Here is an 18,269-nt window from a genome sequence, read left to right as displayed (position 1 = left end):
TATGGTCGACGTTAAAACCTACTAATGAGGTTCATCTTGAAGACCAAAATTATTATTTTATTTTTATTTTATTTAATCAACTAAAATAATATTTCTATTTATATTTTTATTAATAAATAAAATAATAATAATAGTAATTATTATTATTATTATTATTATTTGTATTAGTATTATTTTATTTAACGTTAATATGTTTGAAACTTTCACATAGATAACATCTTTTCCATATTAAATTAGAAAATACTTAAATACAATTAATTTATATAATATAAACTAATAAATAATAAACTCAAATATTAAAAAGAAAATACATCCACCCACACTACCAATATAATTTAAATTTTAATAAATACAAAATAGTAATACTATATCCACTTTACCCCTATAAACAAATAGTTCCTCCCATACTCATAGTAACAGGAATAAATCATTGTACAACTACCCAATAATAATGGTTTTATGTGTAAAATATGTTTCCCATAATATGACCTTATTTTAATATATATATATATATATTTTTGATTTAACTAAATTATTAATTTAATATTATAATGGAATCTTAATTAAAAGCCAATTATTCACATCTCCACGATGTAAAATTCACAATTGGTTTACATAAATCTAGGGAAAACTCAAAGACACGATTAAAGTTTTGACCACAAAAATACACCACGATGTCAAAATAAACAGGTCAAACCCCCTCCCCGGCATGTTTCAGCTCCAATCATTTCTGACCGTCTCAAAATAAACAGGTCAAACCCCCTCCCATTTCTTTTGCTATTCAAACCCCTCTCCGTATGTTCTTTTTATTTGGAATGTTATAAATTTGTTATACACTGATCCTTGGCTTTAGTTAGTCTGCTATTAGCATTTTGAAAATGAAGGATTCTTTTCGTTGGAAAGAATTGCCGCAGGATATACAGGAGAAAGTATTGGCAAGACTCCCTCTCCGATGCACTGGTAGATTTCGCAGTGTGTGTAAAAAATGGAATAACCTGCTTTCGTCCACAAGATTTGTAACAACGCTATGGGCCCAAACGCCTGCAAACAGAAACCCATGGCTCGTTGCCCTTTGTTGGCTCAATGTCGTTGAATTTTGTCCGTCATACAACTTCACCACGAAGACATGGGAGAAGCCCTTCTCATTTTCCTTCCTACAGGAGAAGGCAGCTGCTATAGGCGGGGGTTTTCGTGTCGGACTTTGTTATATGTCATCAGGCGCAGGTCTATGTATAGTGGATCTAATGCCAGTAAGTTTAAGAATTGAAACATTGCCCAGAGAAGAAAATTTTCTTTGCAACCCAATAACACGAACATTTCTGAAACTTCCGAATATCCCATCCAGGAAGAGCATAGGCATAATGGAAGGGGAGGGAAACACCTACAAAATTGTGGCGATCAGTGAGTCGCGTGATGGCGGGCATATGAGAGTGTCCATTTATGATCCCTCTCAAAAGATCTGGACAATGGTCGGACAACTGCCCAACAATTTGAAAGTAGCTGAAGGAAGAATGGTTGCCTCCAAGAGTTCTGTCTATTGTTTGGTGTGTATGGAAAGCTACGGGTATGCCATTGTGGGCTTCAATATCGGAGATGGCACGTCCAATATAATACCGTTGCCGAAATTGATTGAAGATAGCAACCCTCAGCTTTTCACCTGTCGAGGGCGGCTGCTACTTGTGGGATACGTCCACATCGACGGTCAAGTTGAAGTGCACGATGAGCATGAGTTCCAGGAGCAGTTTCTTATTTGGGAATTACAGGAGAATATGGCTTCTTCCTCCAATTCCTCTCCCTCTTCATGCTGGAAGGAGATTGCAAAGATGCCTTCATCAGTTTGCAAGAAGCTGAGTGGTAATATGATCACAAATTGGCTCTACTGTCTTAAGTGCGTAGGAGCAGGGGATTACGTGGTTTTCTCCCTAGTTTCAAGAAATGAGATTTTCTATTATGATTTGACCCAGCAGTTATGGGGATCTTTTCGTTTGCAATCAGCGAGTAACCGTGCGGGTCTCTTTGCGTTTGAACCAAGGCCCGATGTGAAGGTAGAGTAATCCTAACCCTAAAAGGATAGACTAGAATTGCTAGTCCGTCTAATATGGCTGGATTGAGACTCAAGAGTTTTCCTAATTTTATTATGCATTAGTCTGATGGATCGCTAGTTTGTAAGGATTAGGGTTGTAGTTGTAAATTGCCTCTCAGGTCAGAACATTGAATTTGTTTGGTTGTCCTTCAAGTTTATAACCCTTATGTTGTTTGGACGGACTTAGTTTGTTTTGTGGTGCATGTTGAAGACAAGTTATTGTGTACTGTAATGGTTTTGCTTGCTGTTAGAATCGTTTTGATATTTATTATTATGATGTTGAGTATTTATGAAATACTAATTTTCAGTGGGATGCCAACTTATATTGTAAGAATAAATGTTGGTTTACTTGTTTGGCTTTCTTTGTCATTGTAATTTCTGGCTGATAAGTGTTAAAGGTGGTTTATGTTGACACAATTGTTATTTATGTTATATGTTAATTATTGTTCTAAGTTGTATTTAGAATTTCTTGTGGTGCATTTTCAAGATCGCACATAATGTGGTTTTCGTTAATATTTAGAGCTTCTTGTCATGCATTTTCAAGATTTCACATAATGTGGTTTTTGTTAATATGTATCAATGATTTTTTTGAAAAGATTACTCGATTCAGTTAATTTGTGAAGGGTTATGGATTTGATGGTTCCATTATCTTGTGATTTCAATACCATGTTATTTTTCATTATAATTGTTTTCGATGATTATCTTTATGAAAATTAAGTTTCATAGTTTGCATTGTTGAGTTTCACATTGGTTGTAGATAAATAATAAATGATCAATTTCAATATCAACACAAATGTTTGTAATTGTATAATGTTACCCAACTTTTTTGGGGAGGGAGAGACGGGAAGGGAAAGACATCTCTACATTACATTAGTGTAAAAAAAATTGAAAAAAAAAATCAACCTTTTTTAAAAGTAGGTTAACTAATATTTTGTTCATATAAATGGATAGTTGGACAAAAAGCTGGCTCAATCATGAACAATCAACCTTCACGAGCTTGAGTTTTTCAATATTGCTTGCTTTGTTTTCCAAGGCCAGATGAATGTCATCCTCAAGTGTGGAGTTTTGACCGTGGAGACAACAGAATCGAAACTATGAGATGGCATACGTTTTTGTTTTAGGTGTAGGAAAGCACCACTGTATATAAATTTCATATTTCAAAAAGTAGTATGTAAATTTCATATTTCAAAAAGTAGTATTTTTGAGATAGGTGTCTATGAAAAAATCTATGGAAATTAGTTATGTGGTTTCATATTTCAAAAAGTAGTATGTAAATTTCATATTTCAAAAAGTAGTATTTTTGAGATAGGTGTCTATGAAAAAATTGTTGTCTATGGAAATTAGTTATGTGGTTTCTTCGATTACCTGTTCAAGCTCATACTTCTTTTCTGGCTTGCTTGGGGAGCACATGTAGTTACAATGGAATATAGGTTTTGAGTGTCCACAAAAATCTAAGAGTGGCAAGGGTAAGTTTTAACTTAGATGACAATCTAGGGCCTCCATAGGAAACTAATAAATAATATAATCTCACTGCTTAGAGTGGCTCTATTGACACCATAACCCTGGTTTCTAATAGAATAAAACCCTAATTTCAAAGAATGCAAAAAACATCAAACAAATGATATTACCATTTTTAAGAGGAGTATGTTGGAAATAATAATCCCAACCATCGAAATAAACAACCTGACAGCAGTGATACTTGTCAGAAGTATCTGACAGCAGCCAGTATGTTGGAAATAATAATCCCAACCACCGAAATAAACAACCTAACAGCAGTGATACTTGTCAGAAGTATCTGGCTGAGCAGCCAGTATGTTGGAAATAATAATCCAACCACCGAAATAAACAACATGACAACAGTGATACTTGTCAGAAGTATCAGCAGCCATACTTGTCAAACATATTTTTTGAAGGTTGCGTTTCTGTTTGAAGATGGAAGGACTGAAGCCAGGTGTGAACCATTCTCAAATGTACCAAAGAATTTAAAGTAGTCAATGTACTTTGGTAAATAGATATGGGCAAGCATTTATTTAGAAAATATTGCCCACACTCGAGAAACACATGCCTGATTCTGATCACACTCAACAACAACATCATATTAATTTCTCTCTCTCATGAATTAAATGTAAAATTGTATGTTGAGTTATATATGAATGTAAAAGTCATTTTGTAATGGGTTAGAGAGAAAGAGAGCCCAAGTCTCAGCAAATATTGCCCACACTCCAGAAACACATGCCTGATTCTGATCACACTCAACAACAACATCATATTAATTTCTCTCTCTCATGAATTAAATGTAAAATTGTATGTTGAGTTATATATGAATGTAAAAGTCATTTTGTAAAGGGTTAGAGAGAAAGAGAGCCCAAGTCTCTGGGGAGAAAATGGTGGAGCAAATTTTGGTGGGCGTGTGAAAACAACAGTTACAGTATTTTACTGTGTGTTATTCCTACGAAATTTTAGTTTTTACTTAGTAAATGAGCCGCAACCTCATGTGAATGTGTTTTCATGTTTTAGAAGATAATACTAAGTTTTTATTGTGTTGCTCCAAACCTACTTTGTCATTTTTTCGCTGAGTTGTGAATGTGTTTTCATGTTTTAGAAGATAATACTAAGTTTTTATTGTGTTGCTCCAAACCTACTTTGTCATTTTTTAGCTGAGTAAATATTATTTATAATTCTCTGAAATAGCAACACAGTGCGCCAAATCCAAGTATGTGAAATAGCTTCACGGAAATCAGCTCAGCTTTGGCCTCTGCCCTTTGTGAAAATTAAATTTACTAAATATTTCTAACTTGGTATCAGAGTTACTAACATTGAAAATTGTTTGGAGGGCATATTGTTTTTTAGCATATTTACGAGCAAGGAGAGTTTTTTTTAGATTATTGGGCTATTACAATGAAGGCCTTGTTTTCTTCTCAAGACATTTGAGATTTGATGGAGAATGGTTTTCAAGAACTAGCAAATGCAACATCATACATTGCCTTATCTCAACAAGAAAATGACTTGTTAAGGGACAAAGGACAGTTCATGAAAGTATTTTCCTAAGGGTTGCAACAGCAATGAAGTCCAAGCAAGTATGGGACACCCTCTAGACTGCCTACCAAGGCATGACAAAAGTGAAGACAACAAAGCTAGCAAGTATGGGACACCCTCTAGACTGCCTACCAAGGCATGGCAAAAGTGAAGACAACAAAGCTGGAAATGTTGAGGAGAGATTTTGAAACACTTTGTATGAAAGAGTCTGAGAATATAGACTCATTTTTTACACATGTAAGTGGGCTGGTTACTCAAATCAGGTCTCATGGTGAGACATTTGAGGAAAGAAGAATAGTTGAAAAAGTTTTGAGAAGTTTTCCAGCAAGGTTTAAAGCCATTGTTGTGGCCATATAAGTGACAAAGGATCTCTCGCAGTTCTCAGTGGATGAGCTTAATGCATCACTGATTTCTCATGAACATAGACTGAATAGAGAAGCAAGCTCCTAATTGGAGCATGCCTTCAAGACACAAGTATCATTTAGTCAAGGTTGAGGCAGAGGAAGATCATATGCTACAGGAAGAGGAAGAAGCCCACACAGAGCTGGATGAAGCATCCCTTCAAGCTCAAATGGAAGAGGGAGCAATAAAAATCCAAGTCAAGGCCCTAGTGAAAATCAAGCACGAGGTCAGAGGTATGATAAATCTCAAGTTCAATGTCATTATGCAAATGAATGTAGAAAGAAGCAATTTGACATTAGTAACAAACCAAGTGTAAATTTCACAAGAGAAATCATAACCATGATAGCATGTGTTTAGCTTGTAATATAGCACAAGAAAAAGAAAGTGATATATGGTATCTAGATTCAGGGTGTAGCAACCACATGACAAGAAACATAGAAATGTTTTCTGATCTAGATGAAAGTGTGAAATTTGAAGTGAAATTAGGGACTGATAGCAAAGTCTTTGTCATGGGAAAAGGAAGAGTTAATATCCTAACAAAGAACGACAAGAAGAAATACATCTCAAATGTTTACTTTGTCCCCGTTCTGAAACATAATCTCATGAGCATTGGATAGCTCATGTAGAAAGGCTACAATGTCTTCTCCAAAAATGATGTGTGCACAATTTTGGATAGGTCTCCAAGTAGACAGCTGATTGCAAAGGTTCAAATGACAAACAATAGAATGTTTCCCCTAAAAATAATATCAGATTTGCAGAAAGAAGGTGCACAAGCACAACAATTTATGAACTCACAAGAAGATGGAAGAAAAGAAGCAGTTGTCACACAAGTAAACTTTCAAGCAGAGGTAAAAGATGAAAACTAGTTATGGCACTTGAGATTTGGACATCTCAACTTTGGAGGTTTGAATTCACTGCAGAAGAAAGACATGGTGAAGGGTTTACCACTCATAGAAAAACCAAACAACATATGTGAAGGATGTATCTTGGGCAAGAAATATAGAGAGACATTTCCAGCAGGAAAGTCAGTGAGGGAAAAGGCACCTTTGGAAGTTGTCCACTCATATCTATGTGGACCAATGCACACACCATCAATTGGTGGCAACCACTATGTATTGACCTTCATAGATGACTGCATAAGGAAGACATGGGTCTTTCTCCTAAAACAGAAAAGTGAAGTATTTGAATGCTTTCGTGAATATAAGGCTCTTGTTGAAAAGCAAAGTGGACACTACATCAAATTCCTTAGGACTGACAGAGGTGGAGAATACATCTCAAATGACTTCCTTCAATTTTGCAGGGAGAATGAAATTCACAAGCAATTTACAACAAGATATACACCGCAGCAAAATGGTGTGGCAGAAAGGAAGAATAGGACCATTATGGAGATGGCAAGGAGTACGTTGAAGGCAAAGCATTTTCCAAATGACTATTGGGCTGAAGTTGTCGCTTGTGCAACATATATCTTAAATAGATGTCCAACCAAAAGTGTCCAGAACATTGTTCCTGAAGAGGCATGGAGTGGAAGAAAACAAAATGTCACTCACATGAAAGTTTTTGGATGTGTGGCGTATGCAAATGTCCTGGATAAGTTAAAGAAGAAGTTGGACAACAAGGGGGAGAAATGTATATTTGTTGGATACAGTGATGAATTCAAGGCATACAAGCTCTATAATCCATCAAACAAGAAGGTCATAATCAACATAGATGTGCAGCTCATAGAAGAGGAAGCATGGGATGGAAGTTTAGAGAAGACAATCAATGTCAAAGCATGTATATCACATGAGGACAGAGAGGGACTAACAGCAGCAAATAATTCCTCAACACTGACTCCCTCTACTCCTATTCAAGCACAACAAAGTAGGTAGCAAGAAACGCCATCAAAAAATAATAGGACAGTTTCACACAACCAAGCATGTGCTTCTCCAAGCACACCGGGAAGCGCGACACCAAATGACATGTCAAGCCCATCTTCAACAAGCATAAGAAGGCCAAAATTCAGAACTTTAAATGAAATTTATGAGCATGATGAAGTTGATAGTAGCGCAGGTCTGAATTCCTTATTTGCATTATTTTGTCATGTAGATGACCTAATCCACTTTGAAGATGCAATCAAAGAAGAAAGGTGGGTTGCGACAATGGAGGAAGAAATAGAAGCAATAGAAAGGAATGAAACATGGGAGTTGGTGAGCCTTCCGAAAGGAAATCATGTCATTGGAGTGAAGTGGGTCTATAAGACCAAAAGCAACATTGAGGGAAATATTGAAAGGCACAAAGAAAGGCTAGTTGTCAAAGGATACAAGCAATAGCATGGAAGAGATTACGCGGAGACATTCGCGCTAGTCGTGTGAATGGAGACAATGCACGCAGTTGTGGCAATTGTCGCGTAACACAAATGGAGAGTGTATCAAATGGATGTAAAATCAACATTCTTAAATGGAGTGTTGAAAGAGGAAGTATATGTCGCGCAACTACCTAGTTACGAGATTGAAGGCCAAGAAGACAAAGTATATCAGTTGAGGAAAGCTCTTTATGGGTTGAAGCAAGCACTGCGCGCATGGTATAACAGGGTAGATGCTTACTTGTTGGACAATGGTTTTGACAAATGTGATGGTGAGCCTACTCTCTACATCAAATAGAGTGAAGGTAAGATTCTCATTGTCGTCTTATATGTAGATGATTTGATTTTTACAAGCAGTGATGATTTCCTCATCGTTGATTTCAAACAAGTCATGAAGAGTGAATTTGAAATGACTGACTTGGGATTGTTAAGATATTTTTTGGGCATAGAAGTGAAGAAAACATAAAATGACACTTTTATCTCTCAAGCAAAGTATGTGGCAGAAATTTTGGAGAGGTTTAAAATGTAGAACAACAAGTCTGCACCAACTCCAATTGTCATAGGGTTGAAGTTGAGCAAATAAGATTGAAGCAGCAATGTCAATCCAACATTATACAAAAGTATGATAGACAACTTGATGTATTTGACTGCCATTAGGCCAGATATAATGTATGCAGTAAGTTTGGTGTCAAGGTTCATGGAGACACCCAAGGAGACACATTGGCAAGCAGCGAAAAGGATTCTGAGGTATGTCAATGGGACAAAACAGTATGGTGTTTTGTACACAGCAACAAGTGATTTCAGGTTGGTTGGTTACACTGACAGTGATTAGGTAGGCAGTATCGATGATAGAGAAAGCACATCAGGATATGTTTTTCATTTGGGTTCTGGAGCCATTTCATGGACCTCCAAGAAGCAACTAATAGTTTCAATGTCAACATCAGAAGCTGAATATGTCGCAGCAACAAAAACAATGTGTCAGGCAATTTGGATGAGAAGGATGTTGAGGGATCTTCGTCATGACCAAGAGGGTGTGACAACTATTCTCTACGACAACACCTAGCAATTACATTGTCAAAGAATTCTTTCTTGCACAAGAGGACCAAGCATATTGATGTTAAATATCATTTTATTAGAGAGTTGATTAACAGTGATGAAATTGTGTTGCAACACTGCAGGTCACAGGAACAATTTGCTGACATCTTCACAAAGCCATTGACATGTGAAAGTTTTTTTTATCTCAGATACTAATTGGGAATTGTAAATGGTGGCAATTGTGATTAAAGGGGAGTGTTGGAAATAATAATCCCAACCACTACAATAAACAGCATGACAACAACAATACTTGTCGCACGTATTTTTTGCAAGTTGTGTCTTTGTTTGAAGATGGAAGGACTGAAGCCAAACGTGAACCATTCTGACACAAAAACATCATATGTCATGAATTAAATGTAAAATTGTATGTTGAGTTATATATGAATGTAAAATTCATTTTGTAATGGGTTAGAGAATTAAATATAAAATTGTATGTTGAGTTATATATGAATGTAAAATTCATTTTGTAATGGGTTAGAGAGTAAGAGGTTAGAAAGAAAGAGAGCACATGTCTCTAGGGAGAATATGGTGGAGCAAATTTTGGTGGGAGCGTGAAGAGAACAGCTACAGTATTTTACTGTGTGTTATTCTCCGTGAAATTTTAGTTTTTACTTAGTGAATGAGCCGCAACCTATTTTAGTGTGTGTTATTCTTCATGAAATTTTAGTTTTTACTTAGTGAATGAGCCGCAGCCTCATGTGAATGTATTTTTATGTTTTAAAATATAATACTAAGTTTTTATTGCGTTGCTCCAAACATACTTTGTCATTTTTGCAGTGAGTAAATATTATTCATAAGTCTCTCAAATAGCTCCACGGTGCTCGAAATCCAAGTTTGTGAAATAGCTTTCAAGTTTGTGAAGTAGATTCGTGGTGCGCGAAGGTCGCAAAAACAGCTGTGCAATGCGCGAAGTGAAAGTCAAAGACCTCTTCCCCTTTGTGAAAATTAAAATATATATATATATATATGTATATATATATATATATAAAGTCAAACTCGTTTGTTGCACTCTTGGGGGATATACGTCCCTAGTTCTCAAGGAATCTCCTAGATGTATTACTTTTGTCTATTTAGCCAAGACATTTCAGATTTGCTATTTCGATGGGGCATGAGCTGGAGGACGTTGTGGATTTTTTTTTTCATATTAATCTTGCTACAATCTATAGTTTTAGATGTTTTGGAGGTATAGGGGACCATTGTAGGGTTGAAATGCTGGCTTTATAGGGTGCATTACAAGTGGTTATGTGGCTCAACATTGACAAGATTTTGGTGGTTGGAGACCCTCCATGATGAAATGGTTAAAAAAAAATGACTTGGAGGTCCCCTCTCTTTGCATCAGGATGTAGAGGGTTCAAGTTCTAAAGTCTCTTTTTTATGAGATATCCTTCCAACTTATCTATAGAAAACAAAACTCTAAAACCAATGTTTTCTCTAAAAGTTTTCTGTCTAGCATGTGCATTTTGAGTTGGCATATGCCTTTTGACCAGGTTATGGAGAGAGCAATTAGAAGTCATGGTTCGTTTGAGATTTTCTAAACTTAAACTTAGATGACGGGCTTCAATAATCCAAGGCCTCCGTAGGAAAATCATGAATAATGTAATCTTACTGCTGAGAGTGGCTGTATTGACATCATAACCTTTGCTTCTAATAGAATCCAAGCCCTAATTTCAAAGAATGCAAAAAACATCAAGCAAATGATATTATAGTTTTTAAGAAGAGTAATGTGATAGTCATATATAAATATACACGATCAAACTCATTCCTCTCTTAGCATTGTTGCACACTTACGATATAGGTTCCTGGTTCTCAAGGAATCTCCTGGCTTTATTACTTTTGTCTACTTAGCCAACACATTTTGGATGTGCTATTACGATGGGACATGAGCTGGAGGGTGAGGGCGTTGTGGAGTTTTTTTAATATTAATCGTGCTACAATCTACAGTTTTAGATGGTTTGGAGGTATACGGGACAATTGTAGGGCTGAAATGCTGGTTTTATGGGGTGCTTTACAAGTGGTTATGAGGCGCAGCATTGGCAAGATTTCGGTGATTGGGGACTCTCGTGACGATTAGATGGATTCAAGAAAGAAATGACTTGGAGGTCCCCTCTCTTTGCAACTGGATGTAGAGGGTTCGAGTTTTAAAGTCTCTCTTCTATGAGATATCCTTCCCACATGTCTATAGAAAACAAAACTCTAAAAAATAATGCTCTCTCTAAAAGTTTTATGTCTGGCATATGCAATTTGAGCGGGCATATGCATTTTGAGCGCGCAATGCATTTTGGCATATGCATTTTGAGCGCGCAATGCATTTTGGCATATGCATTTTGAGCGGGCATATGCATTTTGACCTGGTTGCAGAGAGAGCCATTAGCAGTCAAAGTTCTTTTGAGATCTTCTAAGTTCTTCTGCTTCTCCATTGGTGCTTCTGTGGTATTTCTGGGCTCTTGCCCTATTCTGCTATTGATTTTTGTACAATGTCTATGTGCTCAAGAATTTTGTTATGTGTTTAAGCTACATATGAATTTTTTTGATACCCATGTCCGCCTTTACAAAATTGTTTGAAATATAGCTACAATGCGCTTTTTTTTGCCAGCTATAGCAGCAGTTTTCTTGTGTCGATGTTGGACAATAGTCTAATTTGTTCAGGATTTATACTCATGTACAACATTCTTTTTACTAAAAAAAGGTACTGTTTTTTGTTATGAACAAAAAAACACGATCAAACTCGTCATCTACCTAAAATAATTATGAAAGCATGCCTAATGATCGCCATAGGTTGCATAATAGATTTCTTTTCATGCTTTGTATTAAGGAAATATATTAAAACTCATGAAACATGGAAGAAATTTGCAAAATAATATCGCGTATTGAAACTTGGATATATATCTTAAAGTAGTCTAAATTAAATGCATTACGTTTTCAATCACTCACCTGGAAAAAAAAATGTCACTTTCTTCATAAAAATAATGCAGCTCTACGCTCAGGATCACAACCAAAGATAGCATCCAAAGAGCGTATATCCAATGAAAATTGTGAATTTTCATCAGGTAGGATATTGTCAGAGGTTCACCTTATATACTACGATAGTGTAAAATATTTACCCCGATTTACTATGTTGTGTAACATGGCCTTCCTTCTACCATTAACGCAGAAACAAGCCATGAGAACAAAAACTGAACTGTCTCTACAGATTTCATTATTTCCAACTGCAATGGATGCAACGATAAAAATATATGTAGCGCTAGACATTAGGGTGCAATTATAGGAAATAAGGTAGAAAACATTGTCAAGGGTGCAATTATAGGATATAAGGTAGAAAACATTGTCAATGAGTTCCAGTGTGCCTTACGGTGTATATATATATAGCTTTCATCCCTTGAATGGAATAAAAGTCGGAGCAAAGATAGTAAAATGAAACTCAAAACTATTACTACGAAAACTATTACGTGATTAAGGTATGTTATTTAGCTAGAAAAGATACAATTGCTAACTTATTTTACAGCATTTAAAAGCTTGGAAATATTAGCATATTTTAGATTAGTAAAAAGTTTTGAATTTATAGTGAATGAACGCTTTGTCAAGAGATTTATGAATGAATGAATGCATGTTTTTTTTGCAGTAGATTCTTGGTTGAATCTTTTTTTTTAGTAATTTTATTTAAATTAATCGATTTAATTTAGGGTTCAAATTATGAGGGGTAAATTACTTAATTTAAATAAGATTGAATTAAATAGTTTAGATTTATGTTAATTCTGGATCCATCTAAGGCTGAAAGGGATCAAATTTATTGAGATGCAAGCTTTTTTTAGAGTACAAAGAGATTTGATCCCTCTCTTGGCTTGGTAGATCTATAGTTAATAAAGATCTAAATTCATGTAATTTAAATTCATGAATAAATGTTATTTTGATAATTAACATTATTTAAACCTTGATAGTATGAGAAACTCTTGTCTTATATTTGACTATCATGTTATGTATTTGAAATTCAAGAAACGATGTTTTCATGAAAGTTTACATTATCTAAACCTTTATTGCTTGAGAGGGTGAACACAAACATGAAGGTTGTGAGACATATAGAATGGTAAGTCCCACATCATATAACTTTCCATTAGATAGAAATCGTGATACGGTCTCTTTAACCCAAAACACTTGCATTGGTTCCATTGAAAGAACAATTGTGCCTTTTGCCTTAATATCTAGTAAGAGTTGTCTTGCTTGTTAGGTTGTGATGGCAGAATATAGTATGTATTTTGAGTAGGTTTTTAACCATTTTGATTGCATGGTGCCATATCTCATAGATTCTCATGATATATAATCTCTATTATATCTAGGTGTAAAGGTTGTATTATTTAGTTTAATGATTCGTTCATTATAATGGTATTCATTAACTTCACTAATTTGTGATTAAGACGGTATAAGTTCGGATTAATGACAATCTCTATCACTCCTTTTTCCTTCTCTTTTTATGCCTTTTACTATTAAAGGCCCTAAAGTGGTTAGGATTAGGGCTACATGGCTGATCCAACACAATCTTTTCTCACTATTATTTGATCTAATCCATTATGAATCATACCTCCCCTATTTGGAGGTGTTTTGTGCCCAAAATTTAAATAATTCTAGTACTTGAATGACTGCTCAATGTTGAGCTCTGGTGCTAGTTTTAGTTGGGTCTCTTGGCTCTAAAATGTGATGGGGTCTTGTTCAACCTCCTTTCTTAGCTCTCCTTAGGGTTTTTTTTCTCTGTTCAAGCTGTATGCTCTTGCTAAACATCTCATTAACCTTTTTCTTTGGTCCTTATTAACTTTGCTAGGTCTCCACATTTTTTCCTTCAAATTGTATTGGTCATAGTTAAACAAATCCTTGGTGTCTATGACAACAAAATCTCGCACTTCTAAAGATAATGTCCAAAAGCTCAAGTGTGAGATTCACTACACATCACGGGGGATATTGTCACTTGACGTAACTTCTTCTCGCTTTTAGCCAGATTTCCTTTGGATCAAGGAGAATTCTCCTTGTAGATCATAGAAATCTAATGTACGAGTTAAGCCAAGTCAAGAGCTCTCCAAGGCATCTACTTCACACTTCACAGACCAAAGGATCCGATTAATTTGGGTTTAGGTGGTAGATAGGATTGTTAGGCTTATTTAAGGTGATTAGAGTTTGGATTGAATGGATATGTCCCAAAGCATTCTCAACCATAAGATTCCGTAGAGAGTGGAACCATAGAAAAACAACATCAATGACTTGCAAAATGTATAAGGTGATAGAGAATGAATGATCAATGCCTTAGCTTATCAATGAAATTTTGGGCATATGGATTGAGTGGGAAAAGTTTCCAAGAGAGATGATGCATGAGATTCACAAGACAATATTGTGCAATGAGGGAGCTAAATGAAGGAATCTCACCTTGTGAATCATGAATCTAGGTAAAAAATAATTTGAGAGCTAAACGAAGGTCTCCTACCCTTTTTAACCTAGGAGACTCAATTTTTGAGATAAATGAAAAGAGAAAGAGGAAAACAAAGGTCTCTTACTAATTAAACCTTTTGATCATGAAAACCAAGACACTTTTTATTTCTTTTAAATTCTGAACAAGTAACCCCCAATCTCCTCCACATGGACATGTAGTTCCATAGTGATTATATTTCCAAATAAAGCATAGGTAAATATCTCACTGTTGTTCTATATTTCCTTGGAAAACGAATATGTTTTTTAGCCATGTGGACTCACCAAGTGATCTTGTAGGTTCGCCCAACCTTATTGTATTTAAGGCCACTTAAAAAATATGGAAAATTTGGATCCAATTAAATCAGAATGTAGATCCCTGTAGGTCAGTCCCACGTCCATTATAGGTCATCCAATCAAGTTTTGTTCCAAATGTGTGTGTATATTTTCTCCAAATTAAACAAGTTGTAATGTTATTAAGATATAAAATTACATATAATAGAATCTAGATGTCATGCATAATATGTTTTTGGTATAGCCCCCCTTATGATTCTTCGGAATGCTAGAATGTTATGAAACCAACTCACAAAAAGATAGAAAAGACATATTAAAGGATTAGAATTCAACCTCTTCGAGGGGGCAACCTTCTTTGCATTACACAAATGAACAATTCTTGGATGATACAAATGCCAAAACCTCCTTTCTATATATAGGAGTCTAAGGGGTCACAATATAACCAAGCTCACCTAACAATAATAATATAAAGGCACAAAAATAACAATAGTGGGATTCTATGGGGCACAATAATAACAATAAGGGATACAATGACAATAGCAATGGGGGAATAACTAGTATTATAGGGACATAACATGACCCTCTCCTTCAAAAAAGTGTTGTCCTCAACACTTGAGTAGTTCTAGATGCTTATGTATAAAATTATCATCCTTCCATGTGGAATCTTCAACGTGTAAGTTCTTCCACTTGATGAGATACTCTGAAATTGATCGATTTCGTAGCTTTCGAGTTCTTGTTTCTTTGGCAGCGTCAGGTTCCAATATGATTTTTCCTTCCTCGTTAAGTTCTGGAGATATTGTTTGAACTAGAACCTTATCACCTATAACCTTCTTTAAGCATGAAACATGGAAAACTGGGTGCACTTGGGAAGTTGCAGGAAGCTCGAATTTGTATGCTATAGTACCTATCTTTTTGCAACACCTTGTACAAACCATAATACTTTGGTGATAATTTATTATCCTTCTTAGCTTTCTTGAGGGACATTTGTTTATATGGTTGTAGCCGTAGGAATACCCAATCAACTACATCAAAATTTCTTTCGTTGTGATGTTGATTTGTCTGTTGTTTCATTATATTCTGCGCCAAGGTGAGGTTATCCTTTAAGAGTTGGATAACTTGTTTTTGATGCTCGATGTGATCTTCTACAGCTTGAACCTTAGATTTCTCTCTTAAATATGATGTTATGGATGGTGGATGATATCCATAAAGTGCCATAAATGGGGTCATTTTTGTTGCAATATGGTTATACCACCATTCAGCCAGAGGAAACCATTTGACCCATTGTGTTTGTTTATCACATACAAAGCAACAAAGATATCCTTGCAAACATTTGTTTACTATCTTAGTTTTCCCATCAGATTGAGGATGAAAATATGAGATATGATCTAACTGCGTACCAAGACAAGAAAATAATTCTGCCCAAAAATTTCCAATGAAAATGGGATCTCTTTCACTTACAATAATCTTTGGGTTTCCATGTAGCTTTTGAATTATTTCCATAAATGCAGTAGAAACTGTACTCGCTTTAAATGGATGAGATAGTGCATAAAAGTGTGCATACTTGGTAAGTCTTTCAACTACCATCATGATAACACTCTTTCCTTCGCACTTGGGTAAACCTGTGATAAAATCCATTGAAACTTGCTCCCAACATTGGCATGGAATCGATAAAGGTTTTAATAGTCTTGGGGTCTTAGTTGTTTCAACTTTATTTTGTTGGAAAACCCTGTGGTAGATTTTTAGAAATCCTGAGTGCCCTCCTAAGGGAGAGGTGTGCTAGTATAGTCCCCCAGTTATGATTCTTTGGAATGCTAGAAAAAAAAACCTATAAAAGTGCTCCCTTTATATAAGAGGGATGAGAGTGCATCCTCAAAATAATTGTTAAATTGTCAAAATAATAAGCCTTGAAGGTTGTTTCAGTATTAGTGAAGTGGAAAAAATAGCATAAACATTTGTCAAAATGGTATACATTATCAGTTGTCATGATATCTCTGTGATAACTATCATAATAGGGATATTGCTTTAAAGAGTTCACATTGTTGTCTGTCTTTTACTTCAGCGAGTTTCCAACATTTTGGTGCCAGGTCTTGCATTGGATAGTCTGTTAGCATCTCTGTTTTGGTTCGAGTATATGTGATCATAACTTTACGACTGATAAAAACCATTTCCTGGATCAGTTGGCTTAAACAATGCATTAAAATAAAGTAATGAGGGTAAAGAAATAGATCTCAGATATATGTGCCTTGCTGCAACAAAACATGTTAGTGATGTAGAGTATTCACTGAACAAGGATGAAAGACAACCACATGATCATAATAAAAGGAAACTCTATATTCTATATATTTGTATTGCATAGGAGCACAGACTAAAATTTCAAATTTTGTTTTAAAATTTGTTGTTAATGACATGGATAAAGCTCCAACCAAAAATCAATCATCCTAACCTTATTTTATCCCATTTCAAAATTTTGACTCCATCCTTTAATATCTCACCTCCAATTTTACCTTTTAGCACAATTGGGTTCTCTTCAAGTCGGGCATTATATCTTAGAAGTTAGAACACACCCACCCCCCCTCCCCCAACCTAAATGGTCATTTTATTTTCTTTCATGGAAAGGATCACTATAATATTTTGAATGTTTTGCATGTTCAATGCCTTTGCGAAAATGTTTGCAAGCGTGTTTTCATTTTTGCATCACATAAATTCATCTTCTTTGTGTTGCATTTTTTTCCTATTGAAGTGACGTATGTGCTTAGTTCTTGCATGAAGTCTAGACTCTTCATGAGCTTAAGTGCACTTTGATTATCATAGTAGAGTGTTGTAGCCTGAGTATTTTGAAGGTTTATGTCAACTTGAACCATCCTTAGCAAGTTTGTTATATTGATGGTTACATCCTCTTTTCTATGTGCATGCTCAAACACATCCATTGATCAGGTGCTCAATAATTTGCTCAAAATTCAAAGTTGTCAGATTAGTGTGGAACTTGAACAACCATGTAGTGCTCGTAATATTAAATCCGATGCAACTCATTTCATTTGAAACAGAATTTGTATGCTCCAAGAAACATGTTATGTTCATTCTCCTAGATAGGTGAATTTAAAAAAATAAAAATATGCAGGCAGCTGAGTGAGAAGTCCGTACTATTGACATGGCATTGACTAGGCATGCCTATGTTGTAGGGTGACTATGCATATGACTATTTACTTCCAGTGAATTATATGGTGCCAAGTGGCATGATTTCATTGGTGTAGATTTGGATGAATTTCATTGGTTGGTTGGTGGAAAACCACAAGCTGCCAAGTGGCCCAGCGAGGGGCCTCCACGTGCCAACTTGAGGACCACCAAAAATTGGGTAACGACCAAGCAGCAGCAAGTGGAGATTAAACCCATGACCTTCAAGTGACAAGTCCAAGCCATTACCAACACGCCACACAGTAGTTCTTATTAACTATTATTATCGACACATATCTAAAGTTAATGTCTGGTGCCATCTAGAAAAGGGGCCAGCCGCATGGGACAACACCTAGGTGTGTGCACCTAGTGGAACCAAGGATAGAGCAGAGTGGGGGCCCA

General features: G+C 35.7%; 1 protein-coding gene across 1 annotated transcript; it reads left to right on the top strand.

The window, feature by feature from the left end:
- Window positions 1–878: 878 nt before the first annotated feature.
- LOC149189518 (F-box only protein 6-like) lies at window positions 879–2,054 on the top strand. The gene has a single exon (XM_089410260.1). The coding sequence runs from the start codon at window positions 879–881 to the stop codon at window positions 2,052–2,054; it is 1,176 nt and encodes a 391-aa protein (XP_089266386.1).
- The last annotated feature ends 16,215 nt before the right edge of the window (window positions 2,055–18,269 follow it).

The sequence above is a fragment of the Pinus tabuliformis genome, chromosome 3_1, assembly GCF_031772625.1.
Source record: "Pinus tabuliformis cultivar Carrire ecotype Pingquan chromosome 3_1, CPIR1, whole genome shotgun sequence".
Classification (NCBI taxonomy): domain Eukaryota; kingdom Viridiplantae; phylum Streptophyta; class Pinopsida; order Pinales; family Pinaceae; genus Pinus; species Pinus tabuliformis.
The sequence above is the reverse complement of the archived record's forward strand: the minus strand, read 5'-3'. Positions and strand labels throughout refer to the sequence as shown.